A 16,653-nucleotide genomic window follows, 5' to 3' on the forward strand; every position below is an offset into this window, starting at 1 on the left:
AACCTGGACCTTGATAGAAGAAGACTCTTCAAAGGTGCATGGTGTGGCAGAAAACGTGAGTCTAGCCCAAGGGCCAGCAAACAAAAGCGCCTGACTGACAGATCTTCATGCCTGGCTGCACAATACTAAACCGTCACTCACACAGACTCAGCTTCTTCTTACTTAGGTCTCCTGTGTCACACCCTGTACTGATATTGGGGAAACATTTGCAGGCCAGGCCACTTAAGGTCCAGAGCTATAGCCTGTGAGGACCAGGTGATTCTGCAGCTAAGAGGCAGATGCTCAGCTGTGGGTGTCACGAGTTGCTACCCACTGAAGCACACTCCTGGAAGGAAGTGTGTCACTGAAGGAGGCCACCAGCCCCAGACCAGATGGGTGGCACTTTGTGCTTACTGAAGGCAAAGGTAAGAAGAGACTGCATGGGAGTTCGTGTGCCCACTCTTACAGGAGCAAGCCAGGTGCAGGGACCCCCAACCCCATCCCCTCCGCCCACTGCCCATGTGCAGAGGTCACACACTTACTCACCCGGGCAATAACGCCAGAGATGTACACTGTTGGTTTAGGTGGGCTGGAAAACAGAGAGGGGAAAGGGGGATTTAAAGAACAATTCACACAGGGGGGAAGGAGCAGAGGGACAGCAGAGGAGACCAGAGTCAGCAGTGGTGACTTCTGCCTCACAAGGAATTGACTCCATCCCCTCTGTTACTTTGTCAACCATCAGGCTGCGAGGGAACTGCGGTGCTCGGGGACACTTCTGAGGTTAGTCCAGGAATGAGAGTGGGAAGGAATTGCAGCAAATAGCAGCTGTCACCCAGACGCATCGGTGCCTTTGTTGCTGAGATTGTGAGTTTATGAGACTGGAAACGGGCTTCCCTGAAGCAGGGCAGAAGCAGCTTCACACAGGGTATTCCTTTCCAGGGAACCCAGATGGCCACTGCTTCTGGACATTTCTAATTGGAGAGACTCAGATGCAATGCAAACTCCTGGCCCTGCTGCCCCCTGTCCCAAAGTATCATAAAGACAAAGTCCTTAAGAAGCCACTGACACTTAAAACTAATAGTAATATGTGTATATGCTTCTGAATGATCTGTGCACCATCTGTGTGCCAGGTGCCCTCAGAGACCAGAAGAGGGTGTCAGACTCTGAAACTGGAGGCGCAGTATGAGTCACAATATTGGTGCTGGGCATCAAACCTAGGTCCTCTGGAAGAGAAGCCAGTGCTCTTAACTGTTGAGCCATCTCTTTTGCCTCACAACTTTAAAACTAAATGTGTGTGTGTGTGTGTGTGTGTGTGCTCACGAGTGCTCGCTCTTTCTCTCTATGCTTTTGTGTGTGTGTAGGTCAAAGGTCAACCTCAGGTACAGCGCACTACTGTTTGAGACAGGGCTTCTCTCTAGCCTGGTGCTTGATGAGGCTAGTCTAGACGGCCAATGAGTCCCAGAGGGCCACCTATTTGCAGTGCCCCAGCATTATGTGGTTTGTAAACTTTGTTGTTAGCCCAAATTAAATACAGGTTTTCTTTGTGTTATTGTTATCATCAGTCCTTTCATCGTAATTCCTATATAGCTCGTGTCAAGAGTACCAAGGGTAGAATATAACATCAAAGTAATGCATGTTCATGGAGGGAAAAGAGACAAGCCCAAGGACGCTCAGCTGCTGCAATCTCACCTCCGTGATGCAATGGATCTCTTTCCCATCTTCCTACCCTTATTCATTTTTTTCTTACAAAACTAGTCATACTGTTTTAGAATCTGCTGTCTGAACTGAGAGTTTGCTGAGTATATCTCTACATATGAGATCCCGTTATGTGCACTGAGGATATGCTGAGTATATGTCTACATATGAGATCCCGTTATGTGCACTGAGGAGAGGCTGAGTATATCTCTACATATGAGATCCCGTTATGCGCACTGAGGATACGCTGAGTATATCTCTACATATGAGATCCTGTTATGTGCACTGAGGATACGCTGAGTATATCTCTACATATGAGATCCCGTTATGTGCACTGAGGAGAGGCTGAGTATATCTCTACATATGAGATCCCGTTATGCGCACTGAGGATACGCTGAGTATATCTCTACATATGAGATCCTGTTATGTGCACTGAAGATACGCTGAGTATATCTCTACATATGAGATCCTGTTATGTGCACTGATTTTTTGAGAGATGCATGGTCCAATTTAAAAACACTAGGATGAGTTGGAGGTAGAATGCAGGGCACTGTGAACTAACGTTCCCCGAAAGAGCCAAGGCTGTGCTGAAGATTCCCAGTCAATGATTTTGGGCTTTCTAGTCATTTTAAAAGCCATTCATTATCTCCCCTGAACCTGTTTTAACATCCTTTTGACTATTAGATAAAACCTTTGGAACGTGTTAACTATGCAAGACTATTAGCTTCCACCAACTCTAAAGCTAAGAACGTCATCAGGTAATGTCTGAATCCTATAGCACAAATGTTTTCTTGTGACCCCTGACCTGATATAATGGATGGATCCATTGTCTCAAGTGTGCATAGTGTGTGTAGAGGCCAGAGGACAGCCTTGGCTGTCACTGCTAAAGCATTGTCCACTCTTTGTCTGTCTGTCTGAGACAGGGCCTCTGGCTGGCTTAGAATTTGTTAAGTAGGCTCCGCTGTCTGGCCAGGGAGTCCATGAACCTGCTTGTATCCACCTCCCTAGCACTGGGATTACCAGTGTGCTCTACCACATCTCACTACTGTACTGGGTTCTGGGACTCAGGCCCTCATGCCAGTCAGGCAAGGGCATTAGCAACGGGCTTCCTTCCCCACTCCAATGCACTGACATATGACTTTCTTTTGTTCCTGTAGCTGCTTCCGTGGTAGAACAATTCATTGGAAGCAATCTGAACTCATGTTGCTAGAACTTACCCATTTCTGTTTGTCTGGGGATAAACTATTTTTTATTCCATTTGAAGCAGGAGCTGTGCTTTGTTCTGACAGCACGTGGGAGACACTTGGAGGCAGACTGGGGACAGGAGGTAAGGACAAGGCCACAGCCCCAAAAGACTGGGGCAGAACATGGGGCTGAAAGGAGGCCCTTGGGATGCGGTTGTGCTTAATGCCAGGTCTGGAAGGCAGAGGTGGAGAAAGTCTCCTAAGAGCATCCAGTCTGTCTCCTACAGTTCTGCTATTCATCTATGTGGAAGGAAGCCACAGTTAGGTTCTGTGTGGATGCAGGTGAAGGACCTGGTATTTAGAAAGTGTACCACGGCTTATGTCCTGAAGACTTTAGTAAAAAAAAAAAAAAAGAAAAGAAAAAAACCACTTGAAATTCAAGTGATTTCTGTTGCCCCATGAGCTGAAGAAGCTTCACCTTACCAAACAGCTCAGAAATATCTTTGGGTCACTTGGCTTTGCTGAGTGCTTATGGTGGGGTTAACGGGGTTGGGGTTTCTCTATTGCACATTGCTTTAACTACAGAAAGAAGTCAGTCTGCTAAGTCCAAAGCCCTTCGTGTAGTGAAGGGGCTACAGATGTGCAGTCTCAGAACAGACTGGTTACCTCTAGCATGCACTGAATGAAGGGCACTGAGCCCATCGCTCCTACATGCAGCCAGCACTGAGGAGTCTTTGGGGGAGGAGCTGATACCCTGGGACCAAGGTGAGAAATAAATCAGAGAGAGGAAAGGGGGACCGTCACGAGCCTAATCCCTTTCTGCATCCCGAGAAACTAACCATCCTACTCCCAAGATCTGTTGCTCCTATCTCTCATTCTGACTTCTAGCCTTTTGTTTAAACAGTACAAAAGCATCCTGGCCATGTCTTAGGACTTCACTGTGGTCCTGGAGAATTCATAACCTAGGGAAGCTGACCAAATTGTACCTCTGCCTGTATGAACCTGGTTCCTCTGTCCAGCCCGAGAGGCCACAGGGTAAGTGAGGGCAGACAGAGAGGACTGTGCTCGGATGCTCTAGGGTTCTTAGGGTCCATCTGCTCTACCTGCTGACCCCATCCATGGCGGCTGCTGGGTGTGTCTGGGGGGTCTGAGGCTAAGAGGTCTGTGGGCTGTGGACCCGAGAGCCTGAGGGCCGTAGACTGGACTCCAACATTTTTCAGTCACTTGGATAGGAATATAAAACGGCCATCATTTTGGATACCCTTTTAAATCCCCAGGAAGAACCTGAAGTAGGAGCAGTGTGATAATTAATTCCATGTCATTGTTCCCTAAGGTGCAGCTGTGAACTCAGTGTCCAACCGCTGCAATCTTTCTCGCTTTTGATTTACTTTCTAATGTGAGTCAAGGCACCCGAAGGCAAGAGCAAACTCAGCCCCTTCAGCAGAACTGCACGAGAAAGTCAATCCTGGCAGTGCATCTAGAAAGAACTTGAGTATGTGGCAGAGACCATCCCTCAGCCAGAGTCCTAGGAACAGGAAGCTTAAAACCTCTGTATTTACACACACACACACACACACACACACACACACACACACACACACACACACACACAGAGAGAGAGAGAGAGAGAGAGAGAGAGAGAGAGAGAGAGAGAGAGAGAGAGAGAAGAAGCTGGTAAGCTAAAACAGTTAAAATGGATGGCTTGGAACTCTGAAACACTACATGACAGCTGCTGCCCAAGTCTCCTGGAAACCAAGTTACCAGGGGCCTCCCATCAGCACCTGCTCCTGGGCATCCAGGACAGTTGGTTATACCCCCAAGGATGCCTTGGATACCATACATCTACCTGCCTCCACTATTTCCATTGTAGCTATGGCAGGTGGGTATTTGCTGAGTCAAGCATGATGGGTAGGCGGGGCTTTGCACTGTGACTGACAGAAGGTGTAAGAATCAGGATACGAGGAAATGTGTGATATCTCCTGTCAGTTTCATCACAGGGAGGATGGGCGGGGCACAATGGTCACAGGCTCTGAGGACACACAGGAGGCCCAAGGAAAACATTGACCTTGATGGCCAAATTCCATAAACGAATCTGCCACTGGACACACCACTACCTTATCTCAAGATACTCGCAGGGACAGTGTCCTGTACAATGTAGCGACTTGAGTTGGAGGAAGGGCACTTCCAGAAGACTGAATATGAAACTGACTAGAGGTAGGAAGAGTGAACACAGGACAGAGTTCCCCACAGTCTTGGCCTCGGTGGGGTACAGATAACCCAGAGACCCAGAGGGAAGGAATTTGAGAGGGAGTAAACATTGCAAACCGGAGAGGGAAATATTAAATTTTTATATTGGATTAACATTAAATATTAAAAATTAGTAAATGCTAAAAACATGAAGTAAAAAAGTTCAAATATTGTCTTTTCAAATAATTTTGACCATATGTCTTTTTTTTTTTTTTCTAAAGACTTATCTATTTTATTATATGAGTACACTGTTACTCTCTTCAGACACACCAGAAGAGGGCATCAGATCCATTGCAGATGGTTGTGAGCCACCATGTTGTTGCTGGGAATTGAACTCAGGACCTCTGGAAGAGCAGTCAGTGCTCTTAACCGCTGAGCCATCTCTCTAGCCTGATCACATGTCTTTAAGTGTGCACTCTGGCTAGAGACTGTGGTACTCTGTAGACCTAGCTATAGAAGCTGGAGTTCAGAGGCAGTCTGGGTCACATGGTACATGCCAGGCCAGCCCGGTCCCAGGCAACCCTGGCTCAAAACCAAAACACAACACACTCTTTATATCCATGTCATAAGCCTAATTAGTGATGAGCTCGCATCAAGACACTTGAACTTCCCAGTGTTCTCAGATCAGTCAGCTGGTAGGCTGTGATTTAACCTTTCTGTGACTTAGTTTCTCATCTGTAACATGGTGGGCAACACACCCTACCTCCTCAGGTGCTTGTATGGATGGGTAGCACACCCATAGCTTACCATATAGGATACATGCATGACATAAGTCAGCTACTACGATGACAAGAGGATGACATGTCCCCACCTGCTCCCATGCATGTGATGGCAGGTCCCCACCTGCTCCCCATGCATGTGATGGCAGGTCCCCACCTGCTCCCCATGCATGTGATGGCAGGTCCCCACCTGCTTCCCATGCATGTGATGGCAGGTCCCCACCTGCTCCCCATGCATGTGATGGCAGGTCCCCACCTGCTCCCATGCATGTGATGGCAGGTCCCCACCTGCTCCCATGCATGTGATGGCAGGTCCCCACCTGCTCCCATGCATGTGATGGCAGGTCCCCACCTGCTCCCCATGCATGTGATGGCAGGTCCCCACCTGCTCCCCATGCATGTGATGGCATGTCCCCACCTGCTTCCCATGCATGTGATGGCAGGTCCCCACCTGCTCCCCATGCATGTGATGGCAGGTCCCCACCTGCTCCCCATGCATGTGATGGCAGGTCCCCACCTGCTCCCCATGCATGTGATGGCAGGTCCCCACCTGCTCCCCATGCATGTGATGGCAGGTCCCCACCTGCTCCCCATGCATGTGATGGCATGTCCCCACCTGCTCCCCATGCATGTGATGGCATGTCCCCACCTGCTCCCATGCATGTGATGGCAGGTCCCCACCTGCTCCCATGCATGTGATGGCAGGTCCCCACCTGCTCCCCATGCATGTGATGGCAGGTCCCCACCTGCTCCCCATGCATGTGATGGCAGGTCCCCACCTGCTCCCCATGCATGTGATGGCATGTCCCCACCTGCTCCCCATGCATGTGATGGCATGTCCCCACCTGCTCCCCATGCATGTGATGGCATGTCCCCACCTGCTCCCCATGCATGTGATGGCATGTCTCCACCTGCTCCCATGCATGTGATGGCAGGTCCCCACCTGCTCCCCATGCATGTGATGGCATGTCCCCACCTGCTCCCATGCATGCTTCTACCGCTCACTCAGGACCAGCTTGGCTGTTCCATCCTCAGATCATCCAGCCATATGGAGCCACACCCTGCTTATATATGAAGGAATGGCTGCCACAGTAAGCAGAGAAAGGTCTCAAATCAAAACAAATGTCATTACAGACCCACAGACCGCACTTGAAGGAAGGCTCTCCAGGCCTCACAGACTCACTCTTATCTGTCTGACCTGATCTAACAGTTGCTACTTTAGTTCTCAGCTCACTGAAGTCAAGATGCAAATGAAAGTGACATGGTGCCCAAGGGCAGTGGAAAGCTGGAGTTGGGTTCTAGCTCTGGTCTCTCTGAGTACAGGGGTGCCAGCCTAGCTCAGGGGAACGTGGGGTTTGTCAGTGATGGGCTACCAGCTCTGCCACCCAAGCGGGAAACAGCCTGCAGAACTGTTGCTGGGATGTGACAGGCCAGCTGCATGTAGTGACATACAGAAAAGGCTCCAGGACAAGCAGGGGGAGTCATCCTGGTATGAAGGCACAATGGTATTCAGAAAAGAATTTTTCCCCTAGAATTCAAAGTTGCCTGGTGACTTGGGCAGAGGACCAGAGTCTTGATGTTCAATTTCTAGGAAGAGGCTTAGCCAGTTGAGTGAGAGGGTGCTTTTCCTGAGACTGAGCCTGCAGCCGAGTCCTCCTTTACTGGAAGCACACTTAGAAAGAGTGTCAGGCTGCCCCAACACCAGGAGGATGGCCATGAGCAGAGGCATCCAGGTAAATGACGAGAAGACAGTACAGTCGGTACCACCAGTGAGCATGCATGTGATGGCAGGTCCCCATGCATGTGATGGCATGTCTTACTGCTTACTAGACCAACAGGGATCACACTGACTGGGGAGGACATCATGGTCCTTCAGAGGGCTGAAAAGTCATGTCCATACCTCAGCTGAAAGCGACTGCACTTTCCCACATGCCAGGCGCACCTGATGGGAACAGCTATTACCTGTGAGGGGCTCAAGTTCAAGGAGGGCTCAGGGGCCCCAGGTAGGGATTAGCTTGGTGCTAAATGCCTGGGGTGGACACAGTTGTACTGCTCGGTATGCTGGGGACTCTGTGTGTGTGTTCGCACATGTGTGTGTGCTGAGATGGGACAGTGCTGATCCCAGATGTCACAGTTGAGCTCTGTGAGTATGCACATCTGTGACTGATCTGAGGGCTCCATGCTGAGGTCAGGGCTCAGTGGTGGGAAGAAGCAGCTTTGTCCAGACAATCAGAAAGAAACCAAGTGGCTGCAAGGTTTTGAGGGATATGCTCTTCTTGAATGTCCTCTGTATGAAAACAGAGTTAGGACTTGGAAGCAAATCCTGGAACTTTATTTCAGCTTTGTTTTGAACCCGTGACCTTGCGTGCTCCCAGAGTTCCTCCTGGGGTGTTTCCTGAAGCATCTTGAAACAAACAGATGGAAGAAGAGTCCTTCCCTGCCTCTCTCCATCCTCTCTTCCTGGTCTGGTCTTCTATTACTGGGGTTATTAATTTCACAGACACCTGAACAGTCATTAGCATGGCTGGTGAGAGGCGGCTACCGTTTCAGTGGCTACACCCAGACAGGGCTTTGTGAAAGCTGCCTTCAGATCTGCCTGCTAAGGCGGCTTCCCTGCCTGCTGCCTAATGTCCCCACCAGATGGCGCTGCTGATCTTCTCAGAACTGGTGAAGGCTGTGGCCAGGTGTAGCATCTGGAAACCCAGTGTTCCCTGTGGTTCCGGGTGGTTTCTCTGGAGGCACTGACTATTCAGGGAACTCCACCTGGGTACTCTCAGTGTGACTAACCTGAGAGAAGGACCCACGCCTCTGCCTTAGGCACATGCGATTGTCGTGTTTTTCAGGAGGACGTGAGCAGGCGCTAGGCTAGCACATACATGTGGCTCACTTTCTGGTCTAACTGCAGGTGTTTGCAGTGAGTTTTGTCACTGGAATTAGTGCCAAGTTCCCGTCCCCTCCTGTACACCTCTCAAATTCGGGGCTAGCCTGTTTTCCCAATGGTTCAGAGGTGGCCAGGACAAGGGTCGCACATGATACAGCAGCTCCTGCTTGAGGCTCTAACGTGTTCTTCTCTAGTTGCTTGGCTTACTGGATCTTGAGGGTCCAGCCTAGTCTACTTGCTCTATACAAGGGAAGCTAAACCTCCCAGGGCTGAGTGTGGGCCTCCCCTGGCTTCTAGTCAATGCCTCACTGTACTCAGGACACTGTGTGAGAGCTACCGGCTGCTTCAGGAGGGGGTGTGGCCTTCCCCCTACCTGTGGACAGTTCCAGAAAGTTCCTCTTGGGCTAGGCTCTTTACAGTCAGAAACCCACGTTCCTTCTCTTTCTCCTGTTTTTACCTCCTTCTCCTCCTTTCACAGAGAACAGATATCAATGCTACTCCATGACTAATCTTCCCTCACTGTGGTGGTTTGTGTATGCCAGGGAGTGGCACTGTTAGGGGGTGTGGCCTTGTTGGAGTAGGTGTGGCCTTGTTGGAGTAGGTGTGGCCTTGGAGTAGGTGTGGTCCTGTTGGAGTAGGCGTGTCACTGTAGGTGTGGGCTTTGAGACCCTTATCCTAGCTGCCTGAAAGCCAGTGTTCTGCTAGCAGCCTTCAGATGAAGATGGAGAACTCTCAGCTCTTCCTGCACCATGCCTGCCTGGATACTGCCATGTTCCCACCTTGATGATAATGGACTCAACCTCTGAACCTGTAAGCCAGCTCCAATTAGATGTTGTCTTTTATAAGAGTTGCCTTGGTCATGGCGTCTGTTCACAGCAGTAAAACCTTAACAAGACACTCACAGACTCCAAATGTGGTGATGATCTTGGTGGCCAAGAGTCACTACCTTCATCCCACCATAAAGGGGAGACCCCTGGGCATGCAAGCCCAACACTGCTTTTCCTACAGTCTTTAACCACTCAGAAGCACAGAGCACAGTGTGTGACTGGGCACTGGAAGGTATGGGCTATGGAGACAGGGTATGGTTCTGGGTTCAGATGGGGAGCCTCTTGGCCTCATTATCTGTCTGTATAATGGGAACGAGATCTACCTCATGCAATAGTTGGAAGTTTAAATGAACAAACCTCTGGCCATATGAAGCACACACCTGTCCACAAGCTCACGTTTGGTGGCATCAATGGAATTACTTTTGTTTTCTCAAGTGTGACATAAGAATTTCTCCTGGGGACTGGAGGGATGGCTCAATGGCTAAGAGGGTGACTGCTCTAGCGGGGGACCCAAGTTTGGTTCTCAGCACTCACACTGGGTGGTTCACAGCCACCTGTAATCCCAGATTCAGAGGATTCAATGCCTCTGGTGTCTGGGGGGGGGGGGGCAACTGCATTCATGTGCACACACCCGCACATATTAGAAAAGTTAATCTTTAAAAAGAGGAATTTGTCCCTTGTTCCTTCCTTTCCTGTCTTCCTCCTTCATTTTTTTCTTGACTAGAGAATTTCAGGGCTTCTTGGGGCTCATCTGAGGGGTGTTAGGATGTCCGCTGGGTTCTCACTCTACACCCTAAGCATCACTGGTGCCCAAGGACTGGCAGGAATTAGGAAGAGAAAGGCTCCTCTGTGCTCCGAATGTGAAGCCCCATCTGTCCGACCCCCAGCACACTCTGTATTCCCAACAGGACAAGCTGCCTTCCTTGGTCGGTTTCCAGGGAAGGCAACTTTTAGGATGCATGTGGACCAACACCAAAGGGAAGAACACATTTAAAAATAAGCCAGGGGGCTGGAGAGATGGCTCAGCGGTTAGGGTACTGCCTGCTCTTCCAGAGGTCCCGAGTTCAATTCCCAGCAACCACATGGTGGCTCACCACCATCTGTAATGGGATCTGATGCCCTCTTCTGGTATGTCTGAAGAGAGCAATGGTGTATTTATTTACAATGGTGTATTTATTTACACATAAAATAAATAAATAAATCTTAAAAAAAAAAAAAAGCCAGATTGGGATGTGTTCTATCACATGACAATGTGGGAGTAAGAAGCTGTAGGGCAGGGACCCTGCTAGTTAGCTCCAGAGCCCTGTGGTGAAGGGTTTTGGTTGGTGGGAGACAGCCCCTGTACATGCTGAATCAGGAGTTGGACCTGTCTGCAGTGAAGTCTGGAGAGCATCCTAGAACTGGGTAGGAACTGTCTGCGTGATGTTACCCCGAGCAGCCTGAGAAGAATCTGTGTGATCATCAGCCTGTGTGTAAAACCATACATGCATTAAAAGCTTTACAAGTTACTTGATTTCAGTAAGTAACACACTTAAAGCTATCCCATCTTTGATTCTGAAAGCAGGGATGTTTTTAGGCGCATTCTTGTGAATTTCAATTACAAGGAAGTACCAGGGAACAGTCAATGTTGATTAGTCAGGCGCTGAGAACTCCTGTACTTATCGTTATATCTGGAAATAAAATTCAGGCTCCAGGATCACCCTTTACAGTGGATGGTTTCTGGGTCTGGGGGTGTCCACAGTTCAAAGGACAAAGTACGTAGCTGAGCCTTGGCTCCTAAAAGATAACCTGACAAGTCCTGAGAGTGCCCACCTCCCCCATCTGTACCTGCTTCCATCTTCAGATCAATGGTCTTCAGGAATCAGATCCCAGCAATGAGTAGGAAAATGATGGTTTCACCCCCCACCCCCCATGGTTCCTTCTGCCAAGCACTAGGTCAGGAAGCTATGCATCCAGCAAGAGTTTAACACAGCTGGGTCAAAGTCAGGCACACAGAGTATACACCCAGTATGAGGGCTTTCTGACTTCTTTATTGCTGGTTCCACAGAATTCTGTATCTGTAACCCTCTTGGTCACATGTCGGGGAGAGGGATTTGGTGAGCCGAGAGCATCAATTACCTCCTGCTTCTGAGACGATGGGTCAGCTGCCACCCTGGTCTGGAGGTGAGCAAACTCGACGGCTGCTCATGTGGAGATGAAACTTAGGAACCTCCTTAGATCACAGCACGTGTGATCTAATCTTGGGCTTTTTCCAGAATTAGCAGAAAAGAACAAAGTAGTAAAAAACAAAAACCCAACACATCACCAATTTTGTTCCTCTTTTTAAAAAACTGCCAGTGAAGAGGACAGCCTTCTTCTCACAAGGTGCTCTGCTGCTCGTGGGTTGTGTGCGGGCCAGGCACGGAGTACAGCAGGGCAGGCTGGGTACAGATGGGAATGAAAGCCCCGTAGTCTTGTTCTTGTGTGACTTGGAGCCTCGGGCAGAGCTGCCACTCTCTTCCCTGATATGGACCAGACATGATGCCCCTTGATCTTGGCTCATTTTGGGTTAATCAATATTCAGGGCCCTAAGGTTCGCTTTTATGCTCATACTCCAGAAAGCGTTTGTGCTACCTCTGGATGATCCCTGTTCAGTATCTGGAGGGATGGTGGATGTCATCTTCCCCCTTGGCCTAGCAAGAAGACAGTGACCTCCCCAGGGACCCTGTTCACAGATAGGGGAAAGGCAAAGACTATTCCCAAAGGGCCCCTTTAAGATCATCAAGAGGCCAGGGAAACAACCTGTGAGGTCTGGCAGAAGCTGAGATGGAAGGACATTATAATTTTCCAGAAACAACACTGTCCAGTTTCAGTGTGGCCAGTCTCTGTGGTAACCATGAAAGAGCTGAGTATGTCCTTGAGAATGGACAAAATTTCCTCGAGACAAAGCCTGTTGGTGAGATCAATTGTCCCATGAAAAGCACTGGAAGGAGACTCCCCAACTGTCCCATGGGTGGGATGCCTGTCCCCTCACCCCACCCCCACCAAGCTATTCTTGGACAATAGGAGAACCATAGCATCTCCGTGAGCTTGGCAAATACGGGTTTCAGGTGTTGAAAGAAGGAGGAAGAGCAAGAGTTAGTTAAACTCTGAGTCACCCAGAGTCCTCCTCTCCCTCCCTGCCAGCCGCTTTGCCTCTTGGGATGTGTCCTTCCCTGTGCTTTCTTTGGGACAGTTGGGGTGTCTCCAGCCCTGTGCTTTCCATGGGACAGTTCATCTCACCGATGATGCGGTCTGACTTCATTGTTGTAAAGCAAGAAGACAGAAGATGGACCGAGAGACACTCTCAAAGGCTGAAGGAGACCGCAGCCAGCAGGCAGGCACACCAGCACTAGTGTTTGGGTCCCGGCTTCCCCTATGAAACAAGGAGCCAAGCATCCTCACCGGAGCTCAGAGTGACCTGGGAAAATCAGGTCATCTCCATGTGTGAAGTGTGACTCAGGGAGACACCTGTTAGTAAGGGACATAATTAGGGAGATGGGCTACAGCATTAACAGGGCAAGGAGGAGAAACCCTGGACTGACCCCTCAGCTGGATAGAACACACACCCAGGAGACATCCCAGTTAAATGAACAGTATTCTTTCAGCAGCTAGAGGAGAACTCATATTCATAATCCTTTTGTTGAAATGATGTTTATGAATGCCCCCACACCAGAACGTTATGTTCCCCCCTCTGCTATGGTTGGGAAAATAGCCATTCATAGTCTCTGTCTGTCTGTCTGTCTGTCTGTCTGTCTGTCTGTCTGTCTACACACACACACACACACACACACACACACACACACCTCAGCCCTATCCATACTGAGTGAAGAAAGTATAAGATCATCAATGTGGCTAGATTACAGGAGTTTCAGAATGAATTGCCATCACTGTCACCAGTGTGCTGATTGACATTTGCCAACAAGCACAGCAAGACTGACTGATGAACGATACAAACTAGGTTGGGGCTAAGCTTGAGCAGGAGGCGGGAAATGCCAGGGCTGAGGAGGAGGCAGGTTCAGTGGAAGAGCTCCTGGCTGGGAGCTGTGCCTTGCATGTGGGGCTCCAGAGTGGACCTGGTGTGTAGAGCACAGCAGCCAGCCTGTGGGGACCTGTCCTCCCCCAAGGCATCCATAGTCACTGAGCCAACCCTAGTGTCCATCACAGTCTTGAGTACTGTGGACCCAGCGACAGAAATACAGTGTTGACCTAATGGAGTACAAACCAGGAAGGTGCTGGAATCTAAGGGAGGTGTGGACTCAGGGTAGACTTGTCCACTGTGCAAACCGACTCAGGCCGTGTCTCTTGGCTGCACGCATGCGTGCGTGCATGCGTGTCTGTATAGGTGTCACTCTACTAGGAAGCTAACCCTATAGTTTTGTATTTTGTTATCCCCAAACACACCTGCCACAGTCAGGGAGAATGCTTGACAATGGAACTGCCCTGAAAAACCTGGGCCATGTGTCCCCTGATCTGTAGTAGCAGGGGTGTGAATCCCCTGTGCTTGCACTGAAGGCATCTCCCAGAAGTGAATCTGAAATCCCAAAAGAAGCGTGTGTGCTGTGTATGTACATGTGTGTAAACACGTGCATACCAGAGTCTGCAGGAGCTGCTTCTCTCTGTTCACCAGTTTTGTCCCTGAGATCAAACTCAGGTCGTCAGGCTTGGTGGCAAGTGCTCTTACGTGCTGAGCCACCTCAGAAGCCCCAGTCTGAGGTCTGTGACTTGTGTCTCATTTGAAGTGAGGAATGTGACAATGTTCCCAGATGAAAACGCCTACACCATTGCTGCTTGTTCTATGAAGGTTGCTGAAGATGGGGCGGGAGGGTTAACCTCGAGCATGGTTCTCTCACATTCAGGAATGCAGGGGAAGCAGGGTATTTGGTGCACCTTGGCACCTGCCTTAATAAGGGTCGGATTGGAACAAAAAAGGAAACTCTAGCATCTTTTATGGTTCAGTGACAGGGCTGAGTGAAGCCTGAGGTGGCTATCGGGAACCCTCTCAGAATAAATGATTTTGGTGCTGCGGTTTTCAGAAATGACTGCAATGGCTGACAACAGTACTGTATCTTCTTCCATGCTTTATCCTAAAACAATATAACAAATGAAAGCACTCCTGACCCCTGCTGTCTCTCTGCTGACCAGCAGAGGGAGAAGATACTATGCGAGAAGGCCTTGAGTCCCCTGCAGGGTGGCCATGCCTCCACAGGAGTCTGGGTTTCTGGGTCTGTCCTGGTGTAAAGATCAACAGTGCCCTCTTTGACTCTCAAGGGCGCACCACACTAAGCACACTGTAGGCCACACTGAGACACAAGTCTAAGATGCTCCTCACCTTCATTCCTGCTCGTGAGACTTCCATTTCCGGTGGAACCAATGCTCACACCCCGTCTCCCTACTCTGACCTTGATACCGGAGCCAGCTGGTAAATACCAACTTCAAAGGCGACCACACATGCTACCTTTCTGGTACTTTCCCTGACTCTCCAAGGGCAGAACGGATGCATTCCCAGCTGTGTTTCCATAAGAACCTCCCACTTAACCAAAACATGATGAAGGCTTCTAGACCCTGGCTCCCTCGGAAGGCCAAGCACTATGGGGAGTTTGCGAACCCAGTGCCCAGAACACTACTTGGTGCGCACAGATGTTCCTCTGATGCTAGGAGCATCATCAGAGAGTGAGATGACACTAAGCTAAAGTGGCACAGAGGTAGTTAAGGAACCAGAGGTGGGTCACCCCTGCTCACGTCTGAGAATTGTAGGCAGTTACTTGTGCACTGTCAACCTCAAAGGCCTGCGAAAGAGTGACTGGAGATATGGGGATTGTTACCCAACAATCCAGCTGAGTTGGATCCATGGGCAACAGACTGCTACTCTAGAGCCCAAGAGAACGGGTTCTCTCTCTAGCTTCTGCTCAATCTTGTGCCCCTCACAGTGAGCTCAGGCTAAGAAGCCTTTCTTCAGAGAACTGGAGAATAGGGGCGGGGCCAGGAGATGAATCCATGATAGGGACGTTAGGTGGGGCAGAAAGGAAGAGAAGGACACACTGTATCCACTCAAGACACTGAGTTAAACTTATTAGGAAATAACCCCGTGTCCCTGCCGCGTGCTGACTCATGGCACTGGCCAGCAATGGCTGGGTTTCTTCACGGGACTCTTGCTGCATGAGAAGAGTCCAGGTGACCACCATCAGACTCTGTGCCAGAGTCTTTCATGTAAAGAAATCGATGCCATTCAGGACTAGAAACTCAACTTAATGCAAAGAAGATCACTACATCCAAGGCATGTGAGGCTGCCAGCCTTGTCTTCAACTGAAAATCTGCTGTGCTTCTCCACAGGCCCGGTTACCTGTGCAGAGACAGAACACAGCCATTTCCACAGGCTATTTTGTCATAGAGCAGGAAGGGCTTGAGGGAGGCGCAGGGTCTGTGAGGAATGGCTCACGTGTGGGTGTGGGGCCACACTGAGAAGATACAGCATGCTCCCCTGACAGAATGCTTCCTTGTTGAGGAACGGAAGGATCTCTTCTTACATATGATACAGTTTTCTTTAGGTCTCTCATCGGTCTCATCTTACACAAAATCCAAGTGTAGGATACTGAATGTTTGTGTGCTGATCTCCAGGGCTCAGAGACGAACCCAGCTCTTTCTAGACTCCTAGCAGCCCTGCCCGTGAGCAGGGAACACAGCTCGGGCTCCTGTATGCTGCCCTCCTATTTGCTGTACAGCAGGTACTCTGAACTAGAGACGAGTGTGTGGGATTCAATTTTAGAATTCTGCAAGTGTCATTCTGAGAGAGTAACCTGGTCGAGTTAGCTCTAAAAAGACTCCCCTAACAATTAAAAGCAATAGACTGAAGGAGCCATACGGGATGAATAAATTATTAAACTACTAGGAAGCTGCTATAAATATGCATGCCATTCAATAATTCATTATGGATGAGTACAAGGCTCTGCTGGCTTTAGCCGCGGCTAGCATCCTGGGGCATGTGCCAGTGGCCTCTTGACAGACAAGTCTGGGTGTGAGGGGCCTTCTGCCTTCTGGAGAGAAGCCCTCAGCGCTCATGCCATGCCAGTGAGGAGCACTGGAGACCTGAGAGCCTTTTCCTG

The 16,653-nt window shown here is 49.7% G+C and overlaps 1 protein-coding gene across 1 annotated transcript in view; it reads right to left on the minus strand.

Moving 5' to 3' along the window:
• Dap (death associated protein) overlaps window positions 1–16,653 on the minus strand; it is a 48,727-nt gene that overhangs the window by 1,837 nt on the left and 30,237 nt on the right. Inside the window, exon 3 of the mRNA XM_034523209.2 lies at window positions 526–568. Coding sequence (XP_034379100.1) covers window positions 526–568 — 43 coding nt within the window. The remainder of the gene's footprint in view (window positions 1–525; window positions 569–16,653) is intronic.

The sequence above is a fragment of the Arvicanthis niloticus genome, chromosome 19 (genome assembly GCF_011762505.2).
Source record: "Arvicanthis niloticus isolate mArvNil1 chromosome 19, mArvNil1.pat.X, whole genome shotgun sequence".
NCBI classification, from domain to species: Eukaryota; Metazoa; Chordata; class Mammalia; order Rodentia; family Muridae; genus Arvicanthis; species Arvicanthis niloticus.